This window comes from Zootoca vivipara, chromosome 12 (genome assembly GCF_963506605.1).
Source record: "Zootoca vivipara chromosome 12, rZooViv1.1, whole genome shotgun sequence".
Taxonomy (NCBI): Eukaryota; Metazoa; Chordata; class Lepidosauria; order Squamata; family Lacertidae; genus Zootoca; species Zootoca vivipara.
In genome coordinates, this window is record NC_083287.1 from 55,718,208 (window position 1) to 55,736,354 (window position 18,147).

The following is an 18,147-nucleotide window of genomic DNA, read 5'->3' on the forward strand; positions in this document are numbered from 1 at the left end:
TAAATATGCTCAGGCCGATATCTGGTTTGCTCATGCGTCATTTGGTCCTGCCCCTCATCAAAGTCTGTACAGTTAACAAACACTTGGTTTGGGAGCAAAGAAGGTTTTTATTTTATTTTTGCAGGGAATTTTATCATTGTACACTGCAGCCTTGTGGAAGTTATCTGGGCTGAAAGAAGTGAAAGAAAAACAGTGTAAAGAGCAAAGCGGAACTTCTAGATCGCTTTAATGTGAGGCTGGTGCAGAGAGCCCATTGGATGGGGATCATTTAAACTTCCTTTTCTTCCGGAGATCTCTATCCAAACCGAAGCCCTGCTAAGGCAATGCTCACGCCGTGTCTCTTCACAAATCTTTTGGCTCCTCTCCAGAACCTTCTCCATCGTCCCCTTGTTATACGGCTCAGCTGGGTCAGAGATAAGAGAGAGAAAGTAGTTAGTACAAACACTGTGTGTGCATTTGCGATACTCATTTATTACTCCACAAAGCTGACACAGTGGTACCTTGGTCCTCAAACTTAATCCGTTCCAGAAGTCCGTTCCAAAACCAAAGCGTTCCATAACCAAGGCGTGCTTTCCCATAGAAAGCAATGCAAAACGGATTAATCTGTTCCAGACTTTTAAAAACCACCCCTAAAACAGCAATTTAACATGAAATTTACTATCTAACGATAGTAGACTTCCAAAATTTTCAAAAACCAAGGTGCAGCTTCTGATTGGTGCAGGCACCCTGGAAACAATAGCTGACAGCCGTGTCGGACGTTCGGCTTCCGAAAAACGTTCGAAAACCGGAACACTTACTACCAGGTTTTTGGTGCTTGGGAACCAAGGCATTTGAGTACCAAGGTACCACTCTTAGGATGCTTTCAGACTCTGAGTTCTATCCCAGGTGTGGCGAACCTTTGGTCTTCCAAACTATAACTCCCGCCAGCCTCAGCATGTACGGTCAGTGGCCAGGGTTGATGGGAGTTATAGTTCAGCTGCCCCAAAGTTTCCCCCATCTGCATTATCCAGTTATTGCTCCTCTACTGCAAGCTACACGCAGAATTGCAATTTGCTTTTCACATTTCAGAACAGGACACATTTTTGGGTTCCCCACCATGGTTTGATGCAGCCATACAGGCATGGGAAGAAAATTCACCTGAGCCCATCATTTTGAAACCAAGTTTTAAAAGTTGCTAGCATCCATCCTAAAGCACTTCTTAAATTTAGTCACAGTCGTGGGTGAGTACAATAACATCGAGCCAGAGAGAGAGAGAGAGAGAGAGAGAGAGAGAAATGTGTGTGATTATTGCTATTTTCCTACTTTGTGCAGGAGAGCATAATCATTCCACACTTTCGCCCAAAGGAGCCTGGGGTGGCAAATCCATATATGATAAAGCAATCTAACCTTTTAAAAACTATTTTATTATTATTATTATTACTACTATTAATGGGACCCAGGTGGCGCTGTGGGTTAAACCACAGAGCCTAGGGCTTGCTGATCAGAAGGTCGGCGGTTCGAATCCCTGCAATGGGGTGAGCTCCCGTTGCTTGGTCCCAGCTCCTGCCCACCTAGCAGTTCGAAAGCACCTCAAAGTGCAAGTAGATAAATAGGTACCGCTCCAGCGGGAAGGTAAACGGCGTTTCCGTGTGCTGCTCTGGTTCGCCAGAAGCAGCTTTGTCATGCTGGCCACATGACCTGGAAGCTGTCTGCGGACAAACACCGGCTCCCTCAGCCCATAGAGCGAGATGAGCGCCGCAACCCCAGAGTCGGACACGACTGGACCTGATGGTCAGGGGCCCCTTTACCTTTACCTTTACCTTTACTACTACTATTATTTTAAAAAAAACAATTACGGTAAAACATCTAAAAACAATTCCATTTACAAATGGATTAAAAAACCTGACCACCTGCTTCCTATCACACTCTGCACATGCTCAAAAGCGCTCATGCCTGAGTGCCAGAATTTTGGAAAGAAAAACATCGGGAACGCTGTGCAGATAGGAAGCTGCCTACTGAGTCAGGACATTAGCAGTTATTTGCTCTGACTGGCAGCTGCTCTCCAGGGTTTCAGACGGGGTCTCTGCACATTGTACCCCCCACCCCAAAATTTGCCAGCACCGGTCTCTCTTACCTCTTGATCCACATCCTCACATTGCACAATAATTAAAGGCGGACTTTGCTGGGTCGAATAGAAGCCAGAGCAGTCTCTGTCCAGCTGTTTGAGGAAAGAGGAAAGAAGTCGTCAAAGAGCCTCTGTCACCCCCCTCTAGACCCACAGAAGAAGAGATATAAGCCGCATCCACTCTATGCACTGACTGATTGATTCGGTTTATTTATTTCCTAAAATGTATGCACTGCTTGAGTGCTAAACAAAGGGGTGGGGAAAACCTCGACGAGGTTTACGAAAAGAGAAAACAATGGAATAAAAAAATTGCAGCAATACTTTAAAACAGGCATTCCCCAACTTCAGCCCTCCAGATGTTTGGGGACTACAATTCCCATCATCCCTGACCACTGGTCCTGTTAGCTAGGGATGATGGGAGTTGTAGTCCCAAAACATCTGGAGGGCTGAAGTTGGGGATGCCTGCTTTAAAACCTACAGAACAGCTCAATCAGTTGGGGCCTGAGACTCGCGATCTCAGGGTTGTTGGTTCGAGCCCCACGTTGGGTGAAAGATTCCTGCGTTGCAGAGGGCTGGGCTGGGTGGCCCTCATGGCCCCTTCCAATGCTTACGATTCTCTGATTAAAATTCGCACCAGCTCTTTAAGCATTTGGATAGGCTTGTCTAAGCAACAATGCCTTTAAGGCACTGTGATAACACTTTAAAAAGCCGTGGCTTCAAACCCCCCCACCCCCCAAAAAATACCCACAACGACCCTGTGAGGTAGGTTGGTCTGAGCGTGAGTGACTGCCCAAGGTCACCTAGTAAGCTTCATGGCATTTGAAGCCTGGTCTCCCAGGTCCTAGTCCCATGCTCTAACCACTATGCCACACTGACTAATAATGTCACCTGGATTCCCAGGCTTCAATGGGGGAGCAAATGCAAGAGCTGTACTTGCAAATGGTGGGGCAGGGCTTGGGGAAAGAAAGCTTATGTGGAGGAACTGTGCCACCTTGCTATTTTATTTGCAGACCCAGCTGCCGTTAAAGGCACAGGAGCAGTGAAAAGTTGGGGATATCTTGCAGAGGGGCACCCAGACTTACCCCATCCTCTTTGTATTCGCACTGGGAGACCTCTTTCTTCTCTGATGTGGGGCAAACCGTCTCCTTGATAGAGAATTTTACAGGCTGGGTAGTTTCACCAGAAGCATCCTGTGGAGACATTGAGCAAAACGGATAGGGGGAAAATACATTTAAAGAGTTTTTAATGTCCCACTTCAGCCAGGCTCCCAAAGCAGTTTACAGATGCTGGAAAAGACAGTCCCGGTCCTCAGTTTTACAATATTGAAAAAGACGCAACACAAAAGGGGAACGGATTGGGAGGGAGGAGGAAAGAAGCAAACTCAGGTGCAAGATCTTTGCTACAAGTTTGTCTAAGTTGTGCACATAGAGTGCCCCTTGCTTCCTTTCTCTCTCTTCTGCTGCAGCCTGATGGAATAGTTGCTGCCTGGTAGAAGAGATGATGGTGGGGAGCCATAGAACTACATACCCAATCAGGCTGGGGCTCGGGTTCCAGCAGTCGGAAGGCAAATTCCGGGTTTTGCTCCTGGTTGTAGGTGTCCACGGCTGCGGCAACCACCTGCTCGTAGCTGACGGGAGTGCGGGCCGTGGGGGCTGCTGCGACCACCCCGATGAGCAGCAGAAACAGCTTGCAGCTCTCCATCTTCTTCAAGGTATTCTCACTTTGGTACCTCCTTGGGATTAAGCGGCAGAGTTCCCCTTTTTTTATAGCCCAGGGCATCCCTTGGCCCTCTAACCCCCCCGCCCATGTGGGATAACGTCCTTCGGCTGAGGGTGCATGTGTGGCTTCTCTCGCCCTCCCCCAGGAAGTGTCCGTTGATGTGGGTCCAACTGAAAGGTGGGAGATACGTTGGCCGTGTGGGGAGAGTGACTGCTAAAAACCCTCCTTGCAAAACATCATGGAGGGGAGGGGGAAGGCCAGGAAGGGGGTCGCTGTCTTGGGAAAGGTTGAGGCAACAGAGGAGTCTCTGCGTGCTCTTGGATAGGAGATTGAATCCTGTTGCCACATCTTGCCACGAGCTGTATATGCCAGAGATAAGAATGGAGGGAGCCTGTTGATTTCTGATTCTCAAAGGCTATGTTCATACTCCAGTTTCCTTGCTGCATTTCCAGTGCTTGGTTTTCAGGAACGTAATGACAGGTTGCTGGATCAGGCCAAGGCCCACCTAGCAAAAAAAAAGAGGTAAAGGTAAAGGACGCCGGGGCGGTTAAGTCCAGTCAAAGGCGACTATGGGGTTGCAGCGCTCATTTCGCTTTCAGGCCGAGGGAGCCGGTGTTTGTCCACAGACAGCTTTCTGGGTCATGTGCCCAGCAGGAGTAAACCGCTTCTGCCGCAACGGGCCACTGTGACGGAAACCAGAGCGCACAGAAACGCTGTTTACCTTCCCACCACAGTGGTACCTATTTATCTACTTCCACTTTGACGTGCTTCCGAACTGCTAGGTTGGCAGGAGCTGGAACAGAGCAATGGGAGCTCACCCCGTCACAGGGATTCGAACTGCCAACCTTCCGATCAGCAAGCCCAAGAGGCTCAGTTGTTTAGACCACAGCGCCACCCGCGTCCCACCTACTCCAGCATCCTGTTCTCATAGTGGCCAACCAGATGCCTGTTTTATTCTGAAGCATTGCTCCCTCCGACCGTGGAGGCCCAGCCCAGCCATCTAGGCAAGCAGCCATCAATTGCCCTCTCCTCCATCTCCATGAATTTGCCTAGTCCTCTTTTGAAACCATCCAAGTCGGTGACCATCCCTGCCTCCTGTGGGAGGGAGTTCCATAGTTTAACTATGCGCTGCATGAATAAGCCCTTTCTTTTCTCTGTCCTGAATCTTCCAACATTCATTGCATTCAATGAATTCTAGCATTAGGAGAGGGAGAAAAATTTTTTTTCTCTATCTGCTGTCTTCAGGCTGCACATAATTTTATGACCTCCAACGTGTCGCCTTTGACTCGCCTTTTCTCTAAACTTAGAAGACCCAAACGTTGCAAGCTTCCCTCACGCGGAGCACCATGTGATCTCAGACTGGCCCTGAACTGGGGCCGGCAAGTGGGGCAGGATCTTCCCTTGCAACAGACAAAGAACTGGTCTTCAACTGGAGAGCGGAAGGTTTCTGCCTGACCTAAGGTGGAGCACAACAGCACTGTATGCTGCAAAAACTCTCTCTCTCTCTCTCTCTCTCTCTCTCTCTCTCTCTCTCTCTCTCTCTCTCTCTCTCTCTCACACACACACACACACACACACACACACACACACACAAACACACACTATGTGTTCCCCAAATGCGTGACAGGACTAACAGTGTGTCGTGGCTCAGAAAAAGCTGAGGACTGTTCCGTTGCAGGCAGAGGCGTAGTAAGCCCAGGTGGTACCCGTTGCGAAAAAAAATTTGTCACCCACCCCCCATGGCTCTGGCTCTGGCGAAAAGTGAAAAACATGAATTGCAAAAAAAACCCCTAGAGCTTACAGAACAAAATTGAAGGAGCGTCTCCACCTCCATCATTCTGCCCGGACACTGAGGTCCAGCACCGAGGGCCTTCTGGCAGTTCCCTCGTTGCAAGAAGCCAAGTTGGAGGGAACTAGGCAGAGGGCCTTCTCGGTGGTGGCGCCTGCCCTGTGGAACGCCCTCCCAACAAATGTCAAAGAGGAAAACAACTACCAGACTTTTAGAAGACATCTGAAGGCAGCCCTGTTCAGGGAGGCTTTTAATGTTTAATAGATTACTGTGTTTTATTTTTCTGTTGGAAGCCGCCCAGAGTGGCTGGGGAAACCCAGCCAGATGAGCGGGGTATAAATAATAATAATATATTATTATTATTATTATTATTATTATTATTATTATTATTATTCCGACTTCAAATATGAAATCAGCATTAAAAGAACACATAAGAACAGTTGAAAAATCTCATGCAACAACAACAACAAAGTTCCCCAGTGGGGGGGGGGCGCCGAGTGCCACCCCCATTCCAGGGTGGCACCCGGGGCGACTCACCCCCATCGCCCCCCTTGCTATGCCACTGGTTGCAAGGCTAGCCAACATGGTGCCCTGTAGGTCATTGGTTCCCAAAGAGGGTGCTGAGGCCCCCTGCAGGGCAGTGAGATTACCGGGGAGGGCACTAAAAGGCAAGAGAGTGTCAGGCGGGTGCTGAAGGTGCGAGTAGATGTCAGACTTTGAGAAAAGGCGATACCACACCAGTGGATCTAGTTTGTCAGTTGTGTTGAACTAATTAAATAGTCTTACTTGGGTTTTGGGTAGGCACTGTGGTCTAAACTACTGAGCCTCTTGGGCTTCCAGATCAGAAGGTTGGCGGTTCAAATCCGCACAATGGGGTGAGCTCCCGTTGCTCTGTCCCAGCTCCTGCCAACCTAGCAGTTCGGAAGCACACCAGTGCAAGTAGATAAATAGGTACTGTTGCGGCGGGAAGGTAAACGGCATTTCCATGCACTCTGGTTTCCATCACAGTGTTCTGTTGCACCAGAAGCGGTTTAGTCATGCTGACCACATGACCCGGAAAGTTGTCTGTGGATAAATGCCGCTCCCTCACCCTGAAAGCGAGATGAGCGCCACAACCCTATAGCCGCCTTTGACTGGACTTAACTGTCCAGGGGTCCTTTACCTTTACTTTTTTTTTTTACGTGTGCAATTAATTGTTACTGTTTTGAATTTTATCGGGTTATTAACTTTCGGGTTATTAACTTTCCTCAGATATGCTGATGACACAACCTTGATGGCAGAAAGCGAGGAGGAATTAAAGAACCTTTTAATGAGGGTGAAAGAGGAGAGCGCAAAATATGGTCTGAAGCTCAACATCAAAAAAACCAAGATCATGGCCACTGGTCCCATCACCTCCTGGCAAATAGAAGGGGAAGAAATGGAGGCAGTGAGGGATTTTACTTTCTTGGGCTCCTTGATCACTGCAGATGGTGACAGCAGTCACGAAATTAAAAGACGCCTGCTTCTTGGGAGAAAAGCAATGACAAACCTAGACAGCATCTTAAAAAGCATAGACATCACCTTGTCGACAAAGGTCCGTATAGTTAAAGCTATGGTTTTCCCAGTAGTGATGTATGGAAGTGAGAGCTGGACCATAAAGAAGGCTGATCGCCGAAGAATTGATGCTTTTGAATTATGGTGCTGGAGGAGACTCTTGAGAGTCCCATGGACTGCAAGAAGATCAAACCTATCTATTCTTAAGGAAATCAGCCCTGAGTGCTCCCTGGAAGGACAGATCGTGAAGCTGAGGCTCCAATACTTTGGCCACCTCATGAGAAGAGAAGAATCCTTGGAAAAGACCCTGATGTTGGGAAAGATGGAGGGCACAAGGAGAAGGGGACGACAGAGGACGAGATGGTTGCACAGTGTTCTCGAAGCTACGAACATGAGTCTGACCAAACTGCGGGAGGCAGTGCAAGACAGGAGTGCCTGGCGTGCTCTGGTCCATGGGGTCACGAAGAGTCGGACATGACTAAACGACTAAACAACTTTCTTTGTGGATCGTGCAAACCGCTGGGTTTGTGCAATCAAGTTGGGAGCCACTGCACTAGATGTTGTTATTGTTCGACAAATCCTCTCACCCCTGATCATAGGCCACACCTGCTGGAACTGATAGGAGTTGGCAAGAGCCAGCCATCCTTTTTCACCGCCTGAAGCGAAATGGGACGGTGTGCTGCCTGCCCCCCTTCCTTCCCAACCCCACCAAAGCCCCACTTGCCCAGGTCATACGACAGTGTCACACAACAGTCACACGACAGGTTCTGGAGAAATCTCGCGAGAGTGCTGCTTCGCTTGGCGAGATCTCGGAAAAGCCGAACAAAACTTCTGCATGATTCGTGGGGCTCTGGTGAGATCTTGCGTGGCTCTATTGTAAGACCGACAAAGGTCCGTATAGTTAAAGCTATGGTTTTCCCAGTAGTGATGTATGGAAGTGAGAGCTGGACCATAAAGAAGGCTGATCGCCAAAGAATTGATGCTTTTGAATTATGGTGCTGGAGGAGACTCTTGAGAGTCCCATGGACTGCAAGAAGATCAAACCTGAGTGCTCACTGGAAGGACAAAATCAGCCCTGAGTGCTCACTGGAAGGACAGATTGTGAAGCTGAGGCTCCAATACTTTGGCCACCTCATGAGAAGAGAAGACTCCCTGGAAAAGATCCTGATGATGGAGGGCACAAGGAGAAGATGAAAAAGGGCAAGATGAAGAAGGGAAAGTTGGAGGGCACAAGGAGAAGGGGACGACAGAGGACGAGATGGTTGGACAGTGTTCTTGAAGCTACGAACATGAGTCTGACCAAACTGCGGGAGGCAGTGGAAGACAGGAGTGCCTGGCGTGCTCTGGTCCATGGGGTCACGAAGAGTCGGACACGACTAAACAACAACATCGTAAGAACTCGAAGCTGTCTTATGAGTTCCTACCAGAACCTGGGAACCACTGCTGTCACTTCTCCTAGTTTCTCTGGCAGCAGTGACAACAGTAGGGAGCACGTCCATGTCTCTTGGATTCTACCGCCTGAGGCAGCTGCCTCCGTCTGCCTAATGGACAGGACGGCCCTGGGAGTTTGTTTCCAGCAAGATTTAGAGGGTGCCATTTTGGCCACTTTTGAAGTGTGGCAACTTTTCAAGTGGAGAGAAAAAAACCTGACTTGTGAACAGTTCCTTTTCCCACCCAAATTTTACGCAAGTATACCGTTGAAGTGATCATTCTCAGGAGCCATCAGGGAGGAGGAATTTTCAAGCGATTGTTTAAACCATCAGGTGTGGTTTTTACCGCTGGCTTCAGAGTGCGTTGGCACCAGGAGAGATGGCTGTTTGGGGTTTCGCTTGTGGCTTAGATTTCTCTTTTCTTTTGGTAAAGAGTTGTGCAAACTGGGCTTCCAGTTGACTGAATCAGCATGAGGGTTGAGGAACCTCTCTGAGCAACCAATTTCTTTGATGGACCTGATCTAACACTTAGGAAACATTTCTAAATCCCTGGCTTAAAATGTCCAGTTTCTGTCCCCTTCGCTCCTTGCCCTATCCTCACAGGACTGAGAAAGGGGACGATTTATAGTTGAAACTTTGTGTTTTGTTGTTTTAAAAAACCTTTTTCTGTGCACCAACATATATAGTTCCAAATAGCGGCTGGTTTATAAATTCATTAAACAAACAAGGTGGCGTTCCTTGGAGGTTTTTAAGCAGATGCCGGATGGCCATCTGTCAGGAATTCTTTAGCTGCAATTCCTGAACCCTTGGGGTCGCTTCCAACTCTACGATATGATGATTTTATGAAATAGATAATGTTTTCTCTTCCTCATTCTCAGAGCCTTGCACACATGTCATACGTTAGTTTTCAAACAGTTTAGTTCACAAACAACTTGGAACTCAAATGCCGCAAACCTGGAAGCAGGTGTTCCGGTTTGCAAACTTTGCCTCGGAAGCCGAATGTCCGGCGCGGCTTCCGATTCGCTGCAGGACACTTCTGCAGCCAATCGGAAGCTGCGCCTTGGTTTCCAAACGTTTCGGAAGTCGAATGGACTTCTGGAACGCATTCTGCTCGAAAACCAAGGTACAACTGTATATCAAGGCAGCCTCCCCCAACTTCATGCCCTCCAGAGGTTTTGACTACAGCTCCTATCTGGCTAGCTGGGGCTGGCTAGGGATTGTGGGAGGTGTAGTCATGGAATCATAGAGTTGGAAGGGACCCCAAGGCTCATCTAGTCCAACCAAGCAGAATCAATTTTTATTCATCCTATTGTGTGTTCAGGGCAGCTGTCTATCAGCTCCATCTGGTACGCAGGCTGAGACCCTACCTGCCCGCGGACTGTCTCGCCAGAGCAGTGCATGCTCTGGTGCTCTCCCGCTTGGACTACTGCAATGCGCTCTATGTGGGGCTACCTTTGAAGGTGACCTGGAAACTACAACTAATCCAGAATGCGGCAGCTAGACTGGTGACTGGGAGCAGCCGCCGAGACCACATAACACCGGTCTTGAAAGACCTACATTGGCTCACAGTACGTTTCCGAGCACAATTCAAAGTGTTGGTGCTGATCTTTAAAGCCCTAAACGACCTTGGCTCTGTAGACCTGAAGGAGCATCTCCACCCCTATCATTCTGCCCGGACACTGAGGTCCAGCGCTGAGGGCCTTCTGGCGGTTCCCTCACTGCAAGAAGCAAAGCTACAAGGAACCAGGCAGAGGGCCTTCTCGGTGGTGGCACCTGCCCTGTGGAACACCCTCCCATCAGAGGTCAGAGAGATAAACAGCTACCTGACATTTAGAAAATACCTAAAGGCAGCCTTGTTTAGGGAAGTTTTTAATGTCTGATATTCGATGTATTTTAATGTTTGTTGGAAGCCGCCCAGAGTGGCAGGGGAAGCCCAGCCAGATGGGCGGGGTATAAATAAATTATTATTATTATTATTATTATTATTATTATTGCTTCCAAATAATGATAACAGCAACACACCCACTGTGACCCCTCCTGACCCAGACAGAGGCAGCCCGGCACAGTGCCTTCTAGATGATGTTGTCCCGTGGCTAGGAATTATGGGACTTGTAGTCCAACAACGTCTGGAGGGCACCATGTCGGTTGCTGTAGGTCAGGCTTCCTCAAACTTGGCCCTCCAGATGTTTTGAGACTACAATTCCCATCATCCCTGACCACTGGTCCTGTTATCTAGGGATGATGGGAGTTGTAGTCCCAAAACAGCTGGAGGGCCGAGTTTGGAAGTGCCTGCTCTAGGTTTTAGGGACATGACAGTTTTTTCTCAGCAGCTCTGGAGGAACTGCACGTCAGGATTTAGCCGCGAACAGGATTGAAAGCACCACCAAGACTTCATCTGCACCAGCATCTTTGAATTTAATTCGTACAGGTGTGCCAGGCAATGTACAGTTGCGCTCAAGCTGGCAGGATTATGAATCTAAACAGGCAGGAAGTGAAAGGAATAAGAAGGGGGGAAAGAACAGTCCCGTCCCATCAAAGCTGTGAAAAATATCCACTCAAGAAAAAAATATTGGTGTGGTAAATGGAAAGAAGAGAAAAATCAGAGCGGGAAACCAAAATAAAAGCATTTTTATGTCTAATCTTTTTTTTATTGAGTTTTACATTGCAAATTTAAATTCAAACATTAAACATCAACATTATTTTTTTAAAAAAAATACTCCATTTTTACCATTGTTTTTCGTACATTGCAAGTATTGCTCAAAGCATTTGTAATTTTTTTTTGCATGCAAAATAAAGGTTTTTTTGAGAAGAGGAAGGAAGAGTCTACACCAACCACCTGTTTTAATCTACAACTCCCATCACCCTCTGCCAGCGTGGCTGAACTGGTGCGCACTGACCCTGGTAGGGTGGAAAGTGAGGTGGACAACAGGAGAGGAACCTGGTTAAATGGTCAAGGGAAAGGGCTGTAAGCTCAGTGAGGGGGGGGCGAGCTGAAGGTCCCAGGTTCGATCCCCAGTGGCACCCCCTGCCTGAGATTCTGGAACGCTGCTGCCAGTCCGTGCAGGCGATACTGAGCCAGATGGACCAGTATTGGGTGCAAGTCAAAATAGTGCAGCTTTCTGTGTTCCTAAACGACTGGCAGAGCTAGAGCCAGCGATGGATGGAGCAGCCCGTTCTCGTTTTGACTCCATCTACAAAGGCAACACCAAGGAAGAGGCTGGCAGGCAGGGAGACTCCACCCCCCCACCCCCCCACCGCCGACTGGGTGGAACGAGGAAGGCGGAAAGGTGGAGGCCATCGGAGGACAGAATCAGTGCCTCATTTCCCCAAATGGACCAGCTATCGTTGTCTCCTCCGGCATGGCTGGGGCTGATGGAAGTTCAGGAGGGCACCAGGTTGGTGAAGGCTGGCAAGCATTACCAAGGCAACAGGGTGGTGGGCAACAAGAAAATCTGAGGAAGGGTGAACAGGTTGGATCCAGAATCGGAGAAAGGGTGTGTGAAAGCGATGGAGAGGAGCTTTTTACACGTTCCTCGGGATTTCTCAAAAGGGGATTGACCCTCCCACTGTTATTCCCTTGCCCTTGAAGATTTTGCGGAAACCCTTCTTGATACTCTTCTTGGCCTTCTTAAACTTCTTCTTCAGCCATGACCGCTTCACCCGTTTGGGCTCAGGCTGCAGAGGAGAGAAGAATTGCCTCCTGTTAGGACCTCGTCCCTCAGCGGGTGGACTGTGGATCACCAAAATGGGCGCCAACTTGCCTGGTTCTACCTCTCCCCCCCCCCCCGGCTGTTGTTTGGTTGCCAAGTCTCAGTCCTCCTGGCTGAAATGCTGTGGGATAACTAGCCTCACAGAACCAATGTGCTTAAGCCTAATTAACACATGAAGGGGTTAAGATCATAGAGTAAGCTGTCCTGCCATGCTTAGCTATGTCCATTTCCCCTCACCTTGCAGGGAACTAGGTAATCAAGCCTTTGTTCCCTTTCAGTCTATCTGATGAACTCAGCCACACTGAAGCTGAGCTGGGGTAGCTCAGCTGATAGAGCATGAGACTCTTAATCTCAGGGTTGTGTGTTCGAATCCCATATCTGACCGGTTGGGAATTTGGTGAGATCCATGGGGAATTCCTTTCACACATGACAAATTGGTTAAAAGGATGTTACAACGTCAACCCCTTCCACCTCAGAAGGTGCCCCGAAATACTGTCTTACCTCGTCCTCTACGGCTTCACAGGTGACAATGGCCACAGGCGGATTCTCCTCCAGGAAGTAGAAGCCAGAGCATTCCTTGACCACCTGCAAAGGGAGGAAATGGGAAGTGAAACCAAGGTCGGTGCCAGGAGGAGCCTCCCTCTTTGGGGGTGGAGCTTTGCATGCAGTTAGCCCCTGGTTCGATCCCTGGCACTGGGTTCACTAACGTGGTGCCCAGGGGCGCCCAGGGGCTCACCTGTGAGCTGTGTGTGTGTGTGTGTGTGTGAGAGAGAGAGAGAGAGAGAGAGAGAGAGAGAGAGAGAAAGAGAGAGAGAGAGCAGGAAATATAGGAGTGTGTAATTTTGTACTGACATGACGGCAAACATGGCAAGTACCATGCGCTGAATGTCTACATTTGTTGTGGCAACTGTGAGCGTGGCACATTTGTGCATGCAGGTCTGGGTTCATAGATAGATAGATTTATTTCAGCTTTAAGCTCGTATACACATAAAAATAGGCACAACATGACCTATTTGCTTTACAATCAGTAAAAATAAATATAGGGCCAAAAATATAATAATTACAGATAATATAAAATTAGGAAAAACAATACGGTAAAAGCTTTCAGATGGGTACATCCACACATTGGCACAGGACTAATGATGTCTACGCTGGTGTCAGGATGGCTGTCAACGGCTCCCGGCTGGTTGCCCAGGAAAGTACAGTGGTACCTCTGGTTACAAACTTAATTCGTTCCACAGGTCTGTTCTTAACCTGAAACTGTTCATAACCTGAGCTAATGGGGCCTCCCGCTGCTGCCGCGCCCACCAGCGCACAATTTCTGTTCTCATCCTGAGGTAAAGTTCTTAACCCGAGGCACTACTTCCAGCTTAGCAGAATCTGTAACCCGAAGTGTTTGTAACCTGAGGTGTTTGTAACCCGAGGTACCACTGTAAAGACAAGGACAAGTTTCTTACTGTCCTTTTTCATTTCAGTCTTTACAGAGAGAGGCTATAGAACCCACCCTCTTGGATAATGGCGTTGTCCCGAGTGAACCTCCACCCCATTCCTCTTCTCTCCCACATCCTAATTCTTCACACTTCTATGGTTGCTGCTACCGGTATGTGTTCTCTGTCTTTGAGCTCTTTGCTCTCCTACTTTCAAGGCTCGCCAGGTTCTGGGAGACGGAGGGTCTGGGATGCTTCCTAATGACAACGTATCAGCCAGGTGTTGTTGTTCCGGCTCTCCCATTATTTCCCAGCTTTCCTACTCATCCGCCTCTGAGCTGCAACCTCCCTCACCCCCCCCATTGTCAATCTATACTGTCTTCCCCTTCCTCCTCCCTGGAAGGGTCAGGATAGGAAAGGGGTCTCCGCCGTTCCTCCTCTGCCCAGTACCAACAGCAGGACCCTGGAGCAATCGAATGCAGGTTCAGAGCAGACAAATGGAAGGACCTTTTCACAAAGCAGAGAGTTAAACGATGGATTTACTCCCTTCAGGAGGAAGTGAGGGCCATCAACTTGGATGAACATACGAAAATGAGAAGACCCTGCGGGTGTATGCCTCAAAATACCAGTTGTTGGGAATTGAGAAGGGTAAGGTGCTGTTCTGTTCAGGTTCTGCTTATGGGCATCCCATAATAACCACTGTGAGAACAGCCTGCTGGATGTGACCTCGAGAAAGCAGCCCATGTTCAGATGCAAGCTTTGAGCTGAAACAGATTCCTCACCCCCCACTTCGCCCAGCCTTACCCCTCCATCTCTGAAGCTGCATTCCTCCACGGGGCGTTCCTCCTCCTCTGCCAGGCACTCGGTTTCTTGGATTGTGAAATTCAGCTCTTGCGTGCTTTCGGAACTCGCACCCTGAGACAAACAAGAGCAAACAAATCAGAGCTGATAGTACAAAAGCCTTGCCTGCGACTAGCGAGGAGCAGGATTGATGATGCTGAACCTGCTGTCCTGATTTGCATCAATCGTGCAAACATTTTGGGTGGGCGCGTTATGAGAATTATAAGGTCTAAGCTATAAAATAAATGTTCATAAATGTACCAGGCAAACACATACATAGATTTATAAACCACATGTCTGAAACAGGACAGGAAGACGGTCCTAAAGCCATTTTGACTCTTTCAGTGACCTCAAATATTCCTCTTCAGTTTGGATGGAAATGGGAAAAGCCTCTCCATTGTCTCTGTGCTCACAAATCCTGCCTTAAGGGCACATCTGGGTATGAATAGGGTGAGCCTATTGAGCTATGGCGCAAATTATGGTCTGAAGCTCAGCATCAAAAAAACCAAGATCATGGCCACTGGTCCTATCACCTCCTGGCAAATAGAAGGGGAAGAAATGGAGGCAGTGAGAGATTTTACCTTCTTGGGCTCCTTGATCACTGCAGATGGTGACAGCAGTCACGAAATTAAAAGACGCCTGCTTCTTGGGAGAAAAGCAATGACAAACCTAGACAGCATCTTAAAAAGCAGAGACATCACCTTGCCAACAAAGGTCCGCACTGTATAGTTAAAGCTATGGTTTTCCCAGTAGCGATGTATGGAAGTGAGAGCTGGACCATAAAGAAGGCTGATCGCCAAAGAATTGCCTTTTGAATTGTGGTGCTGGAGGAGACTCTTGAGAGTGCCATGGACTGCAAGAAGATCAAACCTATCCATTCTGAAGGAAATCAGCCCTGAGTGCTCACTGGAAGGACAGATCCTGAGGCTGAGGCTCCAATACTTTGGCCACCTCATGAGAAGAAGAGAAGACTCCCTGGAAAAGACCCTGATGCTGGGAAAGATGGAGGGCACAAGGAGAAGGGGTCAACAGAGGACGAGGTGGTTGGACAGTGTTCTCAAAGCTACTAACATGTATTTGACCAAACTTGTGCGAGGCAGTGGAAGACAGGAGTGCCTGGCGTGCTCTGGTCCATGGGGTCACGAAGAGTCGGACATGACTAAACGACTAAACAACAACAGGGTGAGTCTGTGACCTGGACTCAGGAATTAAGCATTTATCATCACAAAAGAATGGCCAGGCTGCCCAGGTAAACCCATCAACAGGTTTCCTGCCAGACAGGATTCTGGGGGTGGTCTTGAGCTACAGGGTGACAATTTCAAAAGTCAATATAAGGGCTTGCACACCAATGTTCTGGGTTCCTCCTCCCTCCTGCATGGGGGGGGGGGGGTGAGCACCCTGTTGCAACAGTTTAATAAAGTTCAGGCTTACAAGCTGCTTTGCTTCTCAATATTCTCTGGTTGGCCTCTGTTATTTTCTCCTACCGATTGAGAACCTACATAAGGACTCTATATGGGCTCTTGGGTACCCCGTAAGGGAAGAGGAGCAGTTTTTTTCTTATAACAGTAATCATGTGATATTATGATGAGGGTTAATCTGAAGAGCTAAGTGATTCTGATTAGTTTAGGATAATGACATTGGGTTGCTAAGATTGCAGTGATCCTTCAATTGGTGAATAGAAATGGAACCTTGGATTTTTGAACGTAATCCATTCCGGAAGACCATTCAACTTCTGAAACATTCAGAAACCGAGGATCAATGGTCTGGCTGCAAAGTCAATGGGAAGAAATGAAAAATGAGCCTTGGAAGCCGTTAGACTTTTGGGGCGCGTTCGAAAACAGAAGCAATTACTTCTGGGTTTTTGCCATTTGAGTTCCGAATTATTTGGCTTCCGAGACCTCAAAAACCGAGGTTCCACTGTAATCTGGAAGTGTATAAAAACATTGCTTTGGGTGTTTGTTCTTTGCCGCCTTCTCCTTATTTTTGAGACTGTCCCTAGGCATTTGTATTTCAAGAAAGGCCTATATTTTCACTTGGAAAGTGCATCCTTTTCTCCTTGGGTTTCTGTGAGGGATGCCTCCAGTCTAGCAACCCCCCTTTAAATTTCTCCAGCAGTACCAGAATATGGGAGCCACATTGAGTGGCTTGCTTGCTTGCTTGCTTGCTTGCTTGCTTGCTTCCTTCCCAGAGATGCGCAGGTGGAAGCAGATGCGCAGGTGGCCTTAGGCTAAATGCACACCATGACCTCCACACATAGAATCCTGGGAACTGTAGTTTACCACTCTCAGAGCGACAACCCCCAGCACCCTTAACAAACCACCGTTCCCAGAATGCTTTGGTGGGAAGTCATAGAATCATAGATTCATAGAGTTGGAAGAGACCACAAAGGCCATCCAGTCCAACCCCCTGCCAAGCAGGAAACACCATCAAAGCATTCTTGACATATGGCTGACAGCAACGCGTGGCCGGATGTGCTTTAAAGATATAGTGTGTCCACACCCTTAGCATCTCAAACCTGCCTTCTGGTTTATAAAAACCCCAGAACGTGCCATGCACATTGATGGCGCATGCCAGCCTTCCCCAACCTGGCGCCCCCGAGATGTTTTGGACTGCAACTCCCATCGGTCCTGGAAAGCACAGCTGCAGCCTGAAACATTCTCCTCTGGGACACCAGATTGCAGAAATCGCAGGTGCGTATATCTATAGATGAGCAGGGACAGCAGGACTTACCCAGTTGGGCTGAGGGGCAGCTTTCAGAAGCCGATAGATGAAGTCTTCGTCTGCTTTTTGGTTGTACAGGTCGACAGCGAGTGCCACGGCATCCTCGTGGCTCAATGGTTCTTTTGCAGGAGGCAAGACGGTGGATGCAGCAGCTGCCCCGACCAGTAGCAGGACTCTCCAGAAAGAGCTCTCCATCTTCGGTGCCTCTGATCTATCCCTTCTGCTGGTGGCTCTTGGGAGATGATGTAGCCTGTTGGGTCCAGAGTCCCCCTTTTTATGTGCGGTCAATTGCATGGATGAGGTGCTGATTGGTCAGCAGCCTGGGGTTTCCCCCGCAAACCTGTGACTCAGTTCCTATGTGCTCATGTGAAATTCCGGCACCCAAACTTAAGCAACGTGGGAAAATATTTATCAGTGGCAGGGAGGGAGGGAGGGAGAAGGTGTCCTTTAATGTTCAGTCTGGGAACTGGGCTTGGCATGAGACGTACATGAGGAAGTACCGTACATTTCATAAAAGAAAGGTTTTTTAAAAGAAAATATAGATTGCACTTTTTCTCATTTGAACAGATCTTTTGAAGTTAATTTGTAACTGGAAAAATTCCTGCACTCCTCGTCTTTGCAAGCTAATAGGCACTTGTGGGCAAGCTATGTGGCAGATGCTGGGAATGTAAGAACCTTCTGAATCCGGCCAATGGCCCATCTAATCCATCCAGCATCATTTTCTCCCAGTGGGCAGGGAGGCCAACACGCAGGAGCTGAGCACAATAGCAGACCCTCCAAGTGCCCCTATTTTCCAGGGACATAAAGACAGGTGAAATCCCAGGAATGCGGAAGGAAGCTTATATAACGGTAATTCCAAAACAAGATTCGGATT

At 48.4% G+C, this 18,147-nt stretch overlaps 1 protein-coding gene across 1 annotated transcript; it reads right to left on the reverse strand.

Annotated features, from left to right (window-relative positions):
- Positions 1-93: 93 nt before the first annotated feature.
- Positions 94-17,545, reverse strand: LOC118092073 (uncharacterized). The gene is made up of 8 exons (XM_060281069.1): positions 17,283-17,545; positions 14,517-14,627; positions 12,787-12,870; positions 12,124-12,250; positions 3,632-3,993; positions 3,187-3,294; positions 2,114-2,197; positions 94-403 (listed from the first exon to the last, which is right to left on the reverse strand). Exons 1-8 carry the CDS (start codon positions 17,466-17,468, stop codon positions 296-298), a joined length of 1,170 nt encoding a protein of 389 aa, XP_060137052.1. The 5' UTR covers positions 17,469-17,545; the 3' UTR covers positions 94-295.
- Between the last annotated feature and the right edge of the window lie 602 nt (positions 17,546-18,147).

Bases quoted from the DNA above. Each gene is read 5' to 3' on its own strand.
- LOC118092073 (XM_060281069.1), bottom strand. From the start codon at position 17,468: ATGGAGAGCTCTTTCTGGAGAGTCCTGCTACTGGTCGGGGCAGCTGCT. The intron at 12,871-14,516 runs GTAAGGCTGGGC...CTCCCTTTGCAG, and splicing joins GCAGCTTCAGAGATGGAGGG to GTGGTCAAGGAATGCTCTGG. The intron at 2,198-3,186 runs GTAAGTCTGGGT...TTCCTCAAACAG, and splicing joins GCGAATACAAAGAGGATGGG to CTGGACAGAGACTGCTCTGG.